General features: G+C 51.4%; 1 protein-coding gene across 17 annotated transcripts in view; it reads left to right on the plus strand.

The window, feature by feature from the left end:
* FANCA (FA complementation group A) overlaps positions 1-16046 on the plus strand; it is a 49712-nt gene that overhangs the window by 25322 nt on the left and 8344 nt on the right. For 10 of the 17 annotated variants that reach the window (XR_009049795.1, XM_057713480.1, XM_057713479.1 and 7 more), the window contains 10 exons: positions 6041-6114; positions 7663-7776; positions 9244-9380; positions 9704-9774; positions 10118-10214; positions 10295-10482; positions 11714-11810; positions 12661-12837; positions 13968-14041; positions 15225-15353. Coding sequence is in view for 11 of the 17 variants with exons in the window: in XM_057713480.1 (XP_057569463.1) it covers positions 6041-6114; positions 7663-7776; positions 9244-9380; positions 9704-9774; positions 10118-10214; positions 10295-10482; positions 11714-11810; positions 12661-12837; positions 13968-14041; positions 15225-15353 (1158 nt within the window). In the remaining 6 variants the exon portion in view is untranslated. Of the gene's footprint in view, positions 1-6040; positions 6115-6532; positions 7041-7662; positions 7777-9243; positions 9381-9703; positions 9775-10117; positions 10215-10294; positions 10483-11713; positions 11811-12660; positions 12838-13967; positions 14042-15224; positions 15354-16046 lie in introns of those variants that run through there. The other 7 variants (XR_009049796.1, XM_057713483.1, XR_009049801.1 and 4 more) reach the window with 7 other exon arrangements.

The following is a 16046-nucleotide window of genomic DNA, read 5'->3' on the forward strand; positions in this document are numbered from 1 at the left end:
TGGTTTGGGGAGAGTGGAGAGCGCATGTGGGACAGGGCTCCTGTCCCCCAGCTCCCATCGACGACCTCCTGCAGCAGTGCTGGCAGAAACAGAGTAAACACTGTTTCCCAGTGTCTCGTGTCCAGTGATGGGTCCTGTGAGAAGGTTGACGAGATAAAGAGCCTGGAAAGTAAAAGTGAACCTTTTCGTCTAACGATTAGGCCATTGTCTGGGATCCTTACTTCATTTATTTTTAGCATAAGATATTCCAGAAGTAAAGAGACCAGTAAAAACATACCTCTGTGCCCCATTCCCGTTAATGTTTTTGCTGTCTTTCTTTTTTTTCCTTAAGATAGTCTAGATACACCTTAGCCCGGCTCTCTGATCCCCTCCCCTTTTCCTCCAAGAAAACCATTATACTGGAGTTTGAGCATAAATTTTTCCTCTATTTTTTATCCTTTTGTTTTATGTGTTTATAGCTGTAAATTATGTCCACACGCACACCCCCTCCCCCCCCGCCCACGCACAGTGTGGTCTTGTGTATTTTCAAAGTGGATTTGATAACAGTGTGTGTTGTTCGGTGACTCACATTTTCACTCCTCCTGCTGCTTGTGAGCTCTGATTTGTTTAATGCTGTGTGGAATTCTGCTGTGTCTGCAGACTGCCACATCGCACACCCCAGGGTGCAGGCCACGTGGCTACAGAATGAATAAACTTACCACACTGGAATTGGACCCAGTGTGATATAAATAAACTTACCCGCACTGACATTCCACTGTTATGCTTTGTTCACAGCGCTTCAGTGAACATGCTTGGCTATATCTTCATGAAAATGCTTAAAATTTTAAGTGCAATTTCATTGACTTTATAGATTAATTTAAGGATATTTGGCTTTATTATGATACTGAGTTTTTCCTTCCATGAACATAGTACGTCTTTGTTTATTCAGATCTTTTAGTAGTGTTTTGTGATCTTTAAATTTAGAAAAATCTTGTAAATATTTTGCAGCCTTGCTACTCGGTAGCTAGATTTTGTTGTGAGCTGCATGTTCTTTTCTGTTTTTTTATCAGCTGTGGCTGAAGTGTAGGTGCCCTTGTTTCCATTAACTGTTGAACTTACTCCCAGTGAGTGGTGAGATTTTCTATGCAGGCACGCCATCCACAAGCTCAAGTTTGTCTCCTGTCCGATTTTTACACCTCTTACTGATCACTGTATTGGGTGGGATTTTAGTATAGGGAGGAGTAGGAGTGATAAGCTGGCCTCTTGTCTTGTTCCTGGCTGAAAAAGAGCTGCTTCTAGAGTTTTACCATTGATTATATTTGCTTTAGTTTTTTTATATATATGCTCTTTACCAGATTAAAAGAGTTCCCTGTATGAATTTGCTAAGGACTTTTAGCAGGAATTCATGCCTTTTTTTGCGTCTCTAGGTGATCATGCCATTCTCCTATCATCGGCTCTGTGATAATTACATTGATAGGTTTTTCCATACCCCCTAATTGGTAACAGTTTTTTGTTGCATAAACTGCTGAATTTGGTTTGCTGATATTTTACTTGGGATTCTTCAGTGTCTCTAATTCTCTTGGACTCATCTTGGCTGCTTTGCCGTTAAGGTATTTGCTTCCTCATGGAACAAACGGAGCAGCTGTCCCTCTTTCCTGTCCCCTGAAATACTTTATGTGACACAGGGATTGTGTGTCCCTTAAGATTTCGTAAAATTTGGCTGCAAAATCATCTGTTCTTGGTGTCTTTTGTGGAGGCAGAGACTTTTGAATGCTGAGTCAGTTTCTTGAATGGTTTAATTGGATTTTTTATTTCTTTTTGAGTTAGTTTATATATATTTCTAGAAAATGGTCCATTTCATCTAAGTTTGCAAATCTATTGATGTATCATTTTTCATGATACTCTATTGTGTTTTTAAAACTGTCTCTGCCTCATCTGTACTTCTCATCCCTTCTTAAAAATTTTTTCATGCTGGTATTAATTTCGCCTTTTTTTATGACTCATTCTTTACTTGAATACTTGTCTGTTTTATTAATTTTATCACATAAGCAGTTTTTTATATTGTCCTCCCTGCTGTTTTTTTTTTTTAATAAATTTATTTATTTATTTATTTATTTATTGGCTGTGTTGGGTCTTCGTTGCTGCACACGGGCTTTCTCTAGTTGTGGCGATCAGGGACTACTCTTCGTTGTGGTGCGTGGGCCTCTCATTGCGGTGGCCTCTCTTGTTGCAGAGCAGGGGCTCTAGGCGCGTGGGCTTCAGTAGTTGCAGCACATGGGCTCAGTAGTTGTGGCTCACGGGCTCTAGCGCGCAGGCTCAATAGTTGTGGAGCACGGGCATAGTTGCTCTGCGGCATGTGGTACCGTCCTGGGGCAGGGATCGAACACGTGTCCCCTGCATTGGCAGGCAGATTCTTACCCACCGCGCCACCTAAGAAATCCCCTTCCTGCTGTTTTTAAAAAAAAACCTTCTATTTCACTATTCTTAGATTTTAACTTTATTATTTACCTTTTGTTTTCTTTGGGTTTACTATGTTGTTCTTTTTATAACTTCTTAAACTGGTTGTTTCATTTATTGTTTTATAACTTTTCTTGTGTTTTAATACAGGAATATTTTAATAAATTTTACCTCCAAATATCACTTCAGCTGCCTTGTGAAAGTTTCAGTATGTAGTTCTTACACTGTTGGTCACTTCTAAATATTCAACCATTGTTTTATGATTTTCTCATAATTTGTAAGTTAGTTTTAAGTGATTTTTTAAAACTTTTAAACATTTAGGTGTTTGCCTGTGAGTTTTTAGTTGTTGAATTCCAATTTTAATTACATTATTCACAAAGAATATCATTCACTTTGTATGGATTTTTCTGTACTTATCAAGACTTCATTTCAGAATTTGCTCAAATTTGCAGACATTCCGTGCATCCTTGAAAACAACATGTCCTTCAGTTTTGGGGTGTAGGGTCTGTCTGTTAAATTGCGCTTATTATCAAGTTTTCTGTCCCCCTGAACAGTTTTCTGTGCCTTTGGTTTATCAGTTTATTATGGAGAGGTCGTGATTTTTGTCCGTTTCTCCTTATAATTCTGTCCAATTTGTCTATATGTGTTTTGAAGGCTATATTGTTAGTCGCAAATAAGTTCGTGATTGTTAATGTACAGCCTTCTTGTGCTGGATGTTTCTGTCTGTTACTATGTGATGTGTGTATTAGGCTTTTTCCCTTAATTTCTATTTTGTCTGCTATCATAACCAGCTTTCTTTCTTTCTTTCTTTGGTATTTGCAGGGTATAGCGTCTTAATTTTTTGACATTTATTTTCAGTCTTTAAAAAAAGTGTGTCAGAGTTAAATGTCAGTGTGGATGAAAGAGTCACGCAGCAGCGCGGCTGGACCTAGAGATGAGCGCGCTAAGGGGAGTGAGCCAGACAGAGACCAGCACCATGTGACGCGGCTTCCCTGTGGGGTCTAAAATACGGCACGAATGAAGCAGAAACAGGCTCACAGTCATAGAGGGCACACTCGTTGCTGGGGAGCAGGGGGCTGTGGAGGAGGAGGGATGGAGTGGGAGTTTGGGATTAGCAGATGCAAACGGTTATATATGGAATGTGTGAACAGAAAGGTCCTGCTTATAGCACAGCGAACTGTTGTCATATCCTGTGATAAAGCATAATGGAGAAGAATATGAAAAAGTGTGTGTATAATAATTGGGTCACTGCTGTACAGCAGAAATTAACACAACGTTGTAATTCAACTAGAATAAAACTAAAAAAAAAGGAAGTTAAAGAGTCAGATATTTCTATGAAGTTTATTAAGAGAAATAGCCACGCCCCACCTGTCCCTGCCACTTCGCTTTCTTTCTGGAAGCACTTTCAACTCTTAACTGATATTTTGGTATTTCGCCCCAAATCTCCAAATAACACTCTTATGTTGGTACTTTTTCTGTTTTAGTTTTCTTTTCTTCACCAACACACATAGCTGTCCTTCCTGTAATAGGTTGTTTTGTTTGTTTGTTTGTTTGTAGCAAGGAGTATGACTCTATTCGGAAGGCCGGCAGAGTGAGAAGATGGCCAGCTAAAGTCTGAGGATAACCATCTTCCTGTAATAGTTTTAAAATGCTTTTTTAAGGCTGTCTAAACACTATTCAGAGTCAGTCATTAGGAATCATTACTTTTCCTTTCGTTTTCTCTGGAGTTCTTAATTATCTTTGTTTTATCTTAGTTTTCCTTGTCCATGTCAGGATTCACTGCAGACTCTGCCCGTTGCCTAGCTGTTCTCTTGTTCAGAATCGTCAAGCGTCCCAGCCGCTGTGCCTTAGGGAAGTCTCTTCTCGAGCCTTGCACCCTGCTCAGCTCTGACTCACTAGCTCTTATGCCTCTAAGACAGCTGCCACCCTTGTGTCTCCCTTCAGCGTCCCCTGGGGACGTCCTTTGCTCTGGCGTGTGCTGGCTTCTCTTTGCTGTGTCTGAGATCATCCGCTTTCTTGGTTTACTCCTTTGTCTTGGTGGAAAACTTCCTGTGGAAGCTCTTACAAAAGGATGGGTGTGAGGTAAATTTTTTGACACCTTATTTATTCCTGACATTTGATAGGTAGTTTGTGTATAGAAATCTAAGCTGGAACTTATTTTCCTTCAAATTTTTGAGAGTCACTCCATTGACTTCTAGCTTCCAGTGTTGTTATTGAGAGGTTAGAAACTAACAATTTCTGACTCTTTGCATGGGAAGTGTGTTTGCTCTTTCTGGAGGCCTATGGTGTCTTTTCTTGGTTCCCTGTGTTCTGAAATTTTATAGCAGTGTATTTCATTGTGGGTCTGATTTCGTTTCTGGGCTGGGCACATGGTGGGCCTTTTAATCTGGAAACTCATATCCTTCAGTATGAAGAAATCTTCTTGGATATTTAAAACCGTTTTGTAATGAAAAATTTAAGACAGAAAAGCAGAATGGAATCTGTCACCCGGATGTAATAGTTATCAGTACTTGGCCAATCTTGTTTCGTCCACAGCCTTCACACTCACTTACCCACCCACTATTCTGGGTTATTTTGAAGCAAATCCAGACACAGGTTATTTCATCTTGGCTTTATTTCATTGCAGCTTTCCGTGTTATGTCCTTTTCCTTCTTGGAACTGCTTTTTTTTAGATATTAGATCTCCTGTATTGTCTTCTGATTTTTTTCTCTTCTGTCATGTTTTGCATATCTGTTTTGTTTTGTTTTTTCCTCTCCTTTCTGGGAGATTTCTTCAAGTTTACCTGCAGATCCTTTTACTGTTTCATTTCTGCCATCAGATTCTCCTTTGCACAGCAGTCCATTCTTGTTTCACAGCCACAGTGTTTCGTCTCACCTCTCTGAAGATATTAATGAGAGTGATGACTGACGATTTCTTTTCTGTGAATTTCTCCATTTCCTTGAATTTGCTCTTTCTTCTTTATTTGCATTGGTTTCTGTTTTTTAAGCTAAAGGCTTTCCAGTCCCCAGGGCAGTGGGTGGTGGCCCTCAGTTCCTAGTCTTCAGCCAATTTCCCTGCCTCCCTCCAGTGCCCGTGTGGATTCTCATACTGGACCAGAGCCACGTCTCTGTTCTTCCGCTTGAATCCACCGTGGTGGGGTGGGGGTGGGGGGGCCAGGCTGTATAGCGCCTGTCCTTGGACTTGCCGCTGTGCCGTGAGAACATGCCACCCGGGTCTGTGCCCTGCAGGGGCCCGTGTCCTCATCATAGAACTTGTTTTTTTAATGGCATTAATTGGGTGTTTTTCTTAGCATTTTTCATTAAAAGTGATATAAGTTCATCTTTAAAATTTGGAAATTACCAAAACTTGAGTGAGAGCGGTGAAACTTATTTATAATCTCACTACCCAACAGAAACCGCTGTTGGCAGATGTTTACATAGGACATGTGATGAAGTAGTCAGGACCGTTTAAGTCCAGTGGACTCAGGGCCATGCTGTGTGGTGCTGAGGGATTTATTTAGATTTACTCTATTGCATATTTTTGTTTTATGATAGTTTTTGGAATCGTAAGCTTGAGAATTAATTGAAGTCACAGTTGACTATTTTAGTGTTTTCTTCTGATCCAGAGCGGATAAAATCCCCCCATCCCTGTACTCCACCTACCGCCAAGCCTGCTGCACTGCTGGAGAGAAGCCAGAAGGTAAGGTCAGTGGGTCGCCTGGTTCCCAGACGTGCCCGTCTCTGCTTCCCTGGTCACGAGATCACGAGATGTGTCGGTAGCACCTTGGTCTGTCTGGCCTGGTTGTGTCATGCTGGGTCTGGTCAGAGCTTCGGCTTCAGAGGCTGCCCAGCAACGGCCCTGGGACAGTCGTGACCCCAGGAGGGCCGCCTGTGCCGTCTTTCCCTGAAGGATGCGTGTGGTACAAAGTCCACCTTGTCATCTCTGTGCCCCGCAGAGGTTGTGACGTGGTTTCTGTTTGCCCGTCTGCGTTTGCGCTTTAAAGTCAGGTGACCAGCCAGGCCCAAGGCCCATGGTGCTAGTTCTGCACAGTGTGTCGGTGAGGGGTCTGCCATGGCTCTCTGGCCATTTGGACAGTTGGGGATCTCTCTGCTTCTAGGGGACAGTGATGTAGACCTGGGCCAAGTGTCTGAAAGTGTGCCTCAGTGCCAGAGCAGCTGGGCAGACGGTCCCCACCCTCCCCTCCCAGGAATGAGGGCCTGGTTTGTCGGTGCTGAGATGCTGCAGCTGTTTGCTGATGAAACCCTCTGACAGCTGCCGGCTCAGTTAGGCCAGATGAGTGACTGCAGCTCTCTTTTCCAGTTCTGTCTGCCAGAGCCCTCCTTGCAGTCTTCCACCCTTTCTGACAGCTGTGGAGACCCACACCTGTTGGGACCAGTATTGAAACATCTCGCAAACGGGATGCCAAGGGGGCCATAGGGCTGTGTCCATTGTGGAGTGAGCCCTCGCCCTCCTTTCCCAACCCCATGGTCCTGCTTTTGGGGGCTTCTAGAATGTTCTCTAATGCTATATCTGATAGGGCTAATATTTTTTAGTAAACCTATTAAATGTATGTTGAGGACTGGTAATCCCCTCTTGTATACTGATTTTAACATCCTATTGTAAAAAACAATGTCATAGTCCTACAGAGTGAAGTAAGTCAGAAAGAGAAAAATATCGTATATTAACACATATATGTGGAATATAAAAAAATGGTACAGATCAGTTGGTTTGCAAGGCAGAAACAGAGACACAGATGTAGAGAACAAACATGGACACCAGGTGGGGAGGGTTGGGGGAGATGAACTGGGAGATTGGGACACCAAATTGTGCACTCTGGATATATGCAGTTTATTGTATGTTAACTGTATCTCAGTAAAAGTTCTTAAAAAAAAAGGCAATGGCATAATGTTACTTAAAAGTTGGAGAAACGGACTAAACCATCATCTGTCCATAACTCTGTCCTCCCCACCCAGCATCTCTCCACGTGTGTCTGGGCTTTTCTCGTTACATGTGTGCTTTTCACGGTTGTCGCGATGGTGTGTATAGAACCATGGTTTTTCTTAAACTTCCTTATAAATGTTTTCGTTTTGATGTGACATTAGCATCTGCCGTCGGGGGGAGGGCTTCACTTTCTGCCTCAAAAGGCCCAGTCCTCTGCGTGCCCTCTGCACAGAGAAGCCAGGGACGGGGTCAGTTCCGTATGCTTCCTGTCTGGCCTAATTGTTTAAGTTACCTCCTGTCTCTCAGATGCAGCCCTGGGAAGGGAGGTGGAGCCCAGCTGTGCGGAGGAGCCGCTGGGCCTGCTCACCGCTGCCCTGCAGGAGCTCAGGGCCTCCGTGATGGCCCCCACCCGGCACGACGGTGAGGACGGGGCTGTGGGCCGGGCTGTCTGCGGTGGGCGTCGGTGGGGGCGCAGGCACATCTGCTGTGCTCGGAGCTCGTGGCTGCTCCGTGGCCCGCAGGGACAGCGGTCGGTGCGTTTCCTCTGCAGTTCAGCGTCTGGTAGTGACGCCCGACCACGGCCTGGCGGGTGTGGAGCACGCAGCCTCCTTTCTGACACTCAGGCTGCCCCAAAGCCTTGGCAGAAGGTGGATATGCTGCTGCTTGGCCTCGCGGTGGGATGGGTAACGCAGAGGAGGAAGGCCGCCTTGCAAGGCTGGCTGCAGCCCTCAGCCCTCGGCCTCTGCTTCTGGGACTGTTTCCTGCGAGGGGTCTGGAGGACGAGCATGTGCGTGGCCACAGCACTCCACAAAGTGAAATGCACAGTTCCAGTATTTTTAGGTTTTTGTTATGCTAAATGCAAAAACTAAGCCATATTTTTACCTAGTAACTTCAATAGATTTTTAAGTTTTGCCATAGAGTTTTTCATTTGTATTGATTGATTGATTGACTGATTGATTGGCTGCTTTGGGTCTTGTTGCTGTCTGTGGGCTTCTCTAGCTGCGGAGAGTGGGAGATGCTCTTCGTTGTGATGCGTGGGCTTCTCAGTGCGGTGGCCTCTCTTGTTGCGAAGCAGGGGCTCTAGGCACATGGGCTTCATAGTTGTGGCTCGTGGTCTCCGTATCTGTGGTACACGGGCTTCGTTGCTCCGCAGCATGTGCGATCTTCCTGGACCAGGGCTTGAACCTGTGTGCCCTGCATTGGCAGGAGGGTTCTCAACCACTGTGCCACCAGGGAAGTCCAGTATATGCAGTTTATTTTCAGTAAATATACTAGAAGTTTTTTGGAGATAAAAATGTGAAAAAATTCGCAGATAAACCATGTAGCCTAGAAATACTGAAAACATTCAGTATGTCGCAAATGCATAAAATATATGTGGATTCACATACGACACACGAAGTGCGCAGAACGCCGTGAGGAGTGAAGGTTGGGGTCGGCAGCCCCAGCCCTGCACTGTTAGCCCCGCCTCCGCCCAGGACGTCCCCTCGTGGCCAGGGCGGCCTTTCCGGACTCTGCTCCTGCAGCCCGTGGTCCTCAGGGACACTGAGGCCTGTGTGGGGCCCCAGCGCTTCCGCAAGATGGCCAGCGGGTCAGGCCCGCGGGGGCCGGCTCAGGCCGGGCTGCGAGGCCGCAGCAGGCGTCCGTGTGTGCGGAGGCGGCGGGCGACGTGGCAGGGCGGGATACAGGCACGGGGGAGGTGGTGACGTGAAGAGCTACGCCCGCCCGTCGGAGAAGCCTGGCCACCTGCACCACAGAAAACCTGTTCCACTGCCGTCCGGGTGGGGGTGCAGGCGGCCCCGGGGTCCGTGGAGAGTGTGGCCCCTGAGGTTGCGGCTGGGGGCTGGGGCCATCGCAGCCCCGCTCATGGTGCCGGTCCCTGCCCTGCAGCGCTGGAGGCTCAGATGGCAGTGGTCTCTGACCGGCTGTGCTCCGCCCTGGGCCTCGGCGAGGACAGCGTCGGCGTGGAGGAAGCCCCGGTTCAGCTCAGCATCCGGGCCCCCGAGCTGCGGCCACGGGAGCAGAGGGTGAGTGTGGGGCGCCAGGGAAACCACGTGTAAGCTGAGGGTTTCAGGCCGGTACTGCTGTTGGCGCACAGGCTGCATTTGGGAGGGAATTGTGGCAGGGGCTGCTCGGGGCCCTTTGCAGGCAGCTTTGCTGACCCTTCCCCCTGCGGAGAGGCTCCGTGATGACCCCTGGGGGCCCCTCCGAGGGTTTGGGATTCTTGTGCCAAGGGCGTCGCAGCCTCCTCTCCGGACGGGAGCCCGTTCTGCAGTCTCGTCAGCTCTGTGCATCTGGGGTGGAAACGCTGTGACACGGGCTCACGGCCCTGAGCCCTCTCCCCCCTCAGGTCGTGGACCTTGTGCTGACCTCTTTCTGTCAGAACCTCATGGCAGCCTCCAGCCTCAGCCCACCAGACAGGTAGGGGCTGGGTGCCCTCAGCGGGTGGTTTGGAGAGTCCCGGGGCGGCCTGGGTGCTGGTGTGAGCGTGGCTGCCGTTCTTGGTCCAGTTCAGAGCCCTGGGCCCTAGTCCTGCCCCCTGACTTCCTGCTGTGCCGGAGGAGGGCCCAGGTGGCGGAGGGGCTGACTCACCCAGCAGGGACAGGGCGAAGGTCGGCATCACAACGGGAGACCCAGCCGTTTGGGAAACAGCCTGGTTCTTCCTTGGGCCTCCGGTGCCGGACTGCTTGCCCACCGGGTTCCAGGAGGGCCGTGCAGGGCCAGGCCTGGCCTCCACCACGGTTCCCTGTGGCTGTCCCTGCAGGCAGGGGCCCTGGGCCTCCCGCTTCGTGAGGACCCTGTGTGGACGCAGGCTCCTGCCGGCTGTGCTCGCCAGGCTCTGCCAGCTGCTCCGTCACCAGGTAGGGCCGCCGCCGCCTGCAGCCAGGAGACGCGCTCCCGCTGCCCCTCAGCGCTGAGCCACTTCCCTGTCCTCCTTCAGGGCCCGAGCCTGGGTGCCTCGCACGTGCTGGGGTTGGCCGCCCTGGCCGTCCACCTCGGCGAGTCCAGGTCTGCTCTCCCGGAGGTGTGTGTGGGCCCTTCCGCCCCTGCCAGGGGCCTGCCCGTCCCGCAGCTCTTCGACAGCCTCCTGCCCTGCGGGACCCGGGAGTCCTCGGCCCTGTGTCTGAAGTGAGCGCTCCTCTTGTCAAAAGGAACACATGGTCATCAGACACAATTAGCACAGGCACACGTGCTCCACTGATGCTGTCTTTGCTGTGTCGGTCTGTGTCCTTCTAGAACCTTCTCTAGTGTGTATGTATATGTGTGTTGCTATCTTTGGTTATAAAAGTGAGATCGTCCTACTTTGCTACCTGCCTTTTGAGACGCTCACAACGGGCTGCAGGTGCCCTTCTCCAGTTCGGGTGGCCGGCAGCTGGTTGGACTGGCCCCTCGGGTTAGGTTCCCAGGTCTCCCTGTGGTGAGCAGCTTTCCCTGGGGCATATTTCTATATGCGCAGCTGTCCCATCCAAAGGGTTTTGAGATCCATCGTCCAGTCACGCGCCCGTCCACCCCCTGCACTCTGTGCGCCAGGCCCCCTCCCAAGGACCTGGTGAGTCGCAGGGAGCGCGGAGCCTAGGGTCAGCGGGTGAGAGAGGGGTACGGGTGGAGTAGGAGCGGCCATCTCGTGGGCAGAGCCCTGAGGAGTCCACCTGGGACTTGGGTCCAACGCGCTTTCTGCGGCTGCTGAGGTGACTAGACAGAGGTCAGGACAGAAGCCAGAGACTCTGGTGGGAGATGTTAGCTGGGACCAGGGTCACGGCCCCTGGACTGAGCTGGCGTTAGGAGAGACAGGAGCAGCCGGGCACAGGCAGGCGGCCCGGGACCAGCGCCGCCACCCACATGCACCGTCCACAGCGGCACCACTGACAAGACCCATGGGAGTCGGGCCCCTTCCTCACGACCGCCCTGCCTCTGGGCTCAGGGTCATCTCTGTTCTCCGCAGCCTCTCCCTCCCATGTCACAGTCCACCGCGGACGGGCAGAGGCTGAGTCTTAAACCGGCCGTGCTTCTCTCTGGCTCTGCGGTTCTTTTAGGCGGGAGCAGTGAGTCATCTGCCATCACACAGGTGGACGAGAGCCCTCACGTGATCGCACGAGGAGCGTGCTCCCTGCACCTCCTGCTTCATTCCCTTTGTTCTGGCCGTGGCTCTTGACTCGCCGGGAAAGCCAGCCCTTACGGGTGGAGCCTGCGTGCTCAAGTGTTTTCTGAATGGCTCTGGTCAGGCCAGAACTGGGCACTGAGTGGCCACTGAGCTGGGATGCCCTTGGTTCACTTTGTATAATTCACACTGACTTGTCTTCTACCCTTTATTTTGCCTGGATCCCATTTGTTTGTTATAATTTCTGTTTTCCATTTTCAGGTTTTGTACAGCGGCAATTTCTTATTCTTTGTGTAAGTTTTCTTCTCAGTCACATGACGTCTTGCTCAGCTGCTTGTCTCCAGGCCTGATAAAAAAGGTGAGTCTCCTGGGTTCCCTTTCCCCGCTCTCTTGCGAGTCCCGCTTTGGTACGGGTTCCCGGCGTCTCGGCGCTCCGCGCTGGCCTCGTCTGTAGCAGACTCTGTCCGGGGCCCCACCCCACTGTCTGCTTGGGTTGGACGTGACCTCTTCCTTCCATCTGAGGCAAGAGGAGGGGGTTTCAGTGACAACTGCAGATGTCCCTCTTTATGTATGACCTAAGGAAATTAAAAGATCAATGTTCCTAAAAAGTGTCTAACCATATAAAGAAGCACCCTGCACATCCTCTGAAGACGGCCCTGGAAACCGTGTTAGAACCCTCAGTGTCAAAGGCAGCGGTGCCGACACAGCGGGAACCGGTGCTGCTGCACCTGCAGAGCTTCAGGGAATGTCTCCCGTGAGGTGTGAGCCTGGTTCTCTGTTCCAGGCTCCTGCTGGGAGCTCTAGGTGCCCTTGTGCTCTCTGGTCCCAGGTGCCAACATTTTAAAGTGTGGGATGCAGATCAAGAGTGGCCGAGAAAAGGAAGTTCCCACCCTGTGTCCCAAGCTCCCCGTGGTCCCCTCGAGCAGCCTGTGGGCAGGGCTCCGACCTCCTAAGGCAGAGAGGTGCGGATCAGTGCATCTCTGAGGGAGTGTGTCGCGCAGGCACTCGGCACACGTCTCACTGAGAATGCCAGTGCTGGCACGTCTCGGGGGACAGCCATGCGCAGCTGCAGGACGTGGCGGCTCAGAGATGTGCGATCAGGGCTGGCCGCCCACTGAAACCAGGGGCTCTCTGCTGCCAGCCACGCGTGGCCAGGCCCCTGAGTGTTTCCTCAGCCTCACAGCATACACGCCACTGTCTTTTTCCAGTTCCAGTTCATCATGTTCAGATGGTTCTCAGAGGCCCGAGACCCCCCCTCTTGGGAAGACCCGGCTGGCCCTCCCTGGAGGCCCCTGTGCCTGCCCGCCGTGGACTGGCAGCGAGCCGCCCTCTGCCTGTGGAAGCAGAGGACCTTGCAGGAACTGCTGAAGCAGGAAGGATTCCAGGTAGGTCCTGTGTCCCAGCTCCAGGCTGTGTGGGCTCAGGACGCGGGCAGGCCTGACCTGACAGACATCACTCCTGGCATCGTTGTGTTTTAAACACTTCTGCCAGGCTGCGAGCTGGGGCCGGGCGTCTCCGAGCACAGGCACAGGAGCTTGGCTCTCAGACGCCATGCCTGTGGTACTTTTTCTGCTGCCTTTTCGTAATTTTTCACTTATTTCCTGGATGTTTGCCTGCTTGTTTTGGTCTTTAGAGAAAAAATTCTGTCGTTTTCGTGTATGTTTTTTTTACCTCTTTTACTGTTAACTGTGTCAGTTAGTCACACAAGAGCAGGTCTGTCTGTCTGTCTGTCTGTCTGACACCGGGGTGATGAGGCCGCTGTGCCTCGGATGCTGTCCACACGCGTGTTCCCGCTGGTGCCCCCCACTGCGGCCTTCACACATGCCGCGTGTGCTGCACGCGTGTCCCGGGGACATGCTGCTGCACAGCGTGAGGTTTTGCGGTTAGTCCGTGTTGACGTGTGGAGCTGTGACTCTTGGAAGCACGTTATCACGCCAAGTTTATCTTTTGGTTATTTGCCCAACGCGGTGAGCTAGAGACGGACTTGTGTGGATGCCACAGGCTGTCCAGGACCAGGCCGTGCTGTGGAGGGCTCCGGGGAAAGGCCAGCCTGGGGACGTCCCCCGTGGTCCAGTGAATAAGAATCCACCTTCCAATGCAGGCGACTCGGGTTCCATCCCTGCTTGGGGAGCTAGATCCTACGTGCCGTAGGGTAACTGAGCCCATGTGCCGCAACGACTGAGCCCTTGCTCTAGAGCCCGTGAGTCACGGCTAGAGAGGAGCCCATGCGCTGCAACTAAGACCTGATGCAGCCGCATAAATAAGTAAATATTGAAAGAGAAAAGACTGGTTTGCACAGAGTTAGTCAGCTTCATGTTCAGAGTTAAATGACTGGTTCTTCATCTGGGCTTGGCGCTGGTTTCCCCGTCCAGCACTGGCGAATGGCCGAGGATGGGGTGGTCTGACAGACACATAGGAGACCTCCAGCTGCAACAAGAGGGCAGCGTTCCCAGCCCAACCTGTGGCTTCTGTGCTCTGTCCTTGCCGTGGGGGTCACTTGGTCCCATTCTCTCAGTTGACTTATAGAGACTGGTTACAGCTGGAACTAGAAGTTCAGCCAGAAGCTGATTCTCTTTCAGATACAGAAAGGTAAGTGTTTAAAGGGTCTGCCCTTTAAAGGATCTGCCTAAGTTTTTTCATTATATCCTCAACCTCATGTTCAGTTAACATACAGTCTATGAGTACGATTTTATTCATTCATTCTTTTATTCAAGAAACACTTATTGAGCTCCTGCAGTTTGCCAGACATTTCCAGAGTGTTCTAGAAGCTGGGGATGCCGTACGAACAGGACAGACAGGGCTCACAAGGCACATTCGGGGCTTCCCACTTGCCCTTATGCCCCGACACCCCTGACCAGACACTCTTGCTGAGAAGCCGTGCAGAACCAGACCCTGTGGGCCTGGAGCAGGCAGATTGATAGATAAGGTGGATTCTAGGGCCCCGAAGACACCAGTCAGGGCTGCGGGGGCAGGTGCAGAGGAGGCTGTGCCAACCGGGGAGGCCGAGGGTGGGCAGTGTCTGGCTGAGTGCTGGCTTTGAGGTGAGTGCTGGCTACCAGGGGGGAGCGAATTGAGGTCTGAGGCCCTGTGGGTCCCGGGGCCTGTGACCGAGACCGCCAGGGCCTCAGGTGTCTTGTCCTGGGCTCAAGCGGGTGCTGAGAGGCCATGGGTCTGGGGGTGGGTTGGGGGCCCAGGAGCCAGGGGTGGCTGTCCTCACTCCAGCCACCATCCCTGGAGTCTTCGGAGGCGTCCCCGCCCACGGGGATGCTGTGTCGTGGTGTCAGGTCCTGATGGAACGAGTAGAGTGAGCGCAGTGATGGCGACGGGAGGGGCGACCCGCTGCCTTTCCCCGCTTGGCGGGCACTTCACCTGCCTCCAGAGGCCTTCGGGCACGCGCGCGCGAGGTGTGTGGATCTGCGGTGACCTTCTCGGCTCACCTCCAGGGCCTTGTGTGTTGATGGTGCGCCGCCTGTTCGGGCCACCCTCCTCCTCTCCTGTCTGCGGTTCCAGACAGGCCCAGGCGGCGCACTCCCTGCCCCTTGCCGTTGTGTGGGGAGGTCCTGCGTGGGTCCTGTTCTCCCTTTGGGAACAGACCGCAGCGCTAGTGGGCTGTCACCAGCGGCTTCAGCACCGTGGAGCCTGGCCCAGATCTGGATGCTTTGCTGGTGGACTTGGGACAATGCAGGCACCCCCTCCGCCCCCAGCTCAGCAGCTGTGGACCTGCCGTCCCCCTCACCCCCGGTCCAAGGGGACCCTGCTGTTTGCATTGCAGGCAGGAGTTCCAGCAGTGGGCCATCCACCAGCACTTCCTCCCTGCGCCCTCTGGTGCCGGCGGCTGTGACGGGGACCTGGAGGTCGCCTGCACCACCCTTGTCGACGTGCTCATGGACGTCTGCCAAAGGTTAGCAACATTCGTGCCCAGACGTGTCTGTCGTTTGATTTTGGTAGCTCTGAGAATGTTTTTATTGCTCCCAGTCCAGTTTGTGTTCCATGGAGCACAACTGAACATCTCCTGATAGCAAGTCTGGGTCCTCAAGATAAAGGCAAGCTTCCGGAATCCGCTTTCTCTCCGGGCATAGATTTGCCAAGGGCAGTGACGTGGTCTTGCTGCTCTGTCACCTGGGTCAGCAAATGTGAGGAGAATAAAAGGTCTAGCAAGGGATGGGTGCCAGTCTCACCGCGCATGGTGCAGGAGGCATTGGCGTGGACTGCCTGCGGTGAAAGGCAGGCGTTCCCGGCACCGTCTGGGCTGTGCCGGGTGTGGGCTTCTGACGCGGCCTGTTGTCTCATCGTCCTCGTGGTGCCGTGTCGAGGTGGTGCATGACCTTGTCGCGGTGTCATTTGCTTTTCCCTGATGACTCATGGTGTCGAGCATTATGTGCTTGTTGACCATTTATGTGTCTCTTTTGGACGGATGTCTAATCAGATCCTTTATCCACTTAAAATTGGGTTATTTGTTTATTGAGTCGTAAGAGTTCTTTATACATTCTGTATACCAGGTCCTTATCAGATGCATGAGTTGCAGATATTTCCTCCCCTTCTGTGAGTCATCGGTTGACTCCCTTGGCGGAGTACTTTGATACACAACAGTTTT

The sequence above is a fragment of the Hippopotamus amphibius genome, chromosome 16, assembly GCF_030028045.1.
Source record: "Hippopotamus amphibius kiboko isolate mHipAmp2 chromosome 16, mHipAmp2.hap2, whole genome shotgun sequence".
Lineage (NCBI taxonomy): Eukaryota > Metazoa > Chordata > Mammalia > Artiodactyla > Hippopotamidae > Hippopotamus > Hippopotamus amphibius.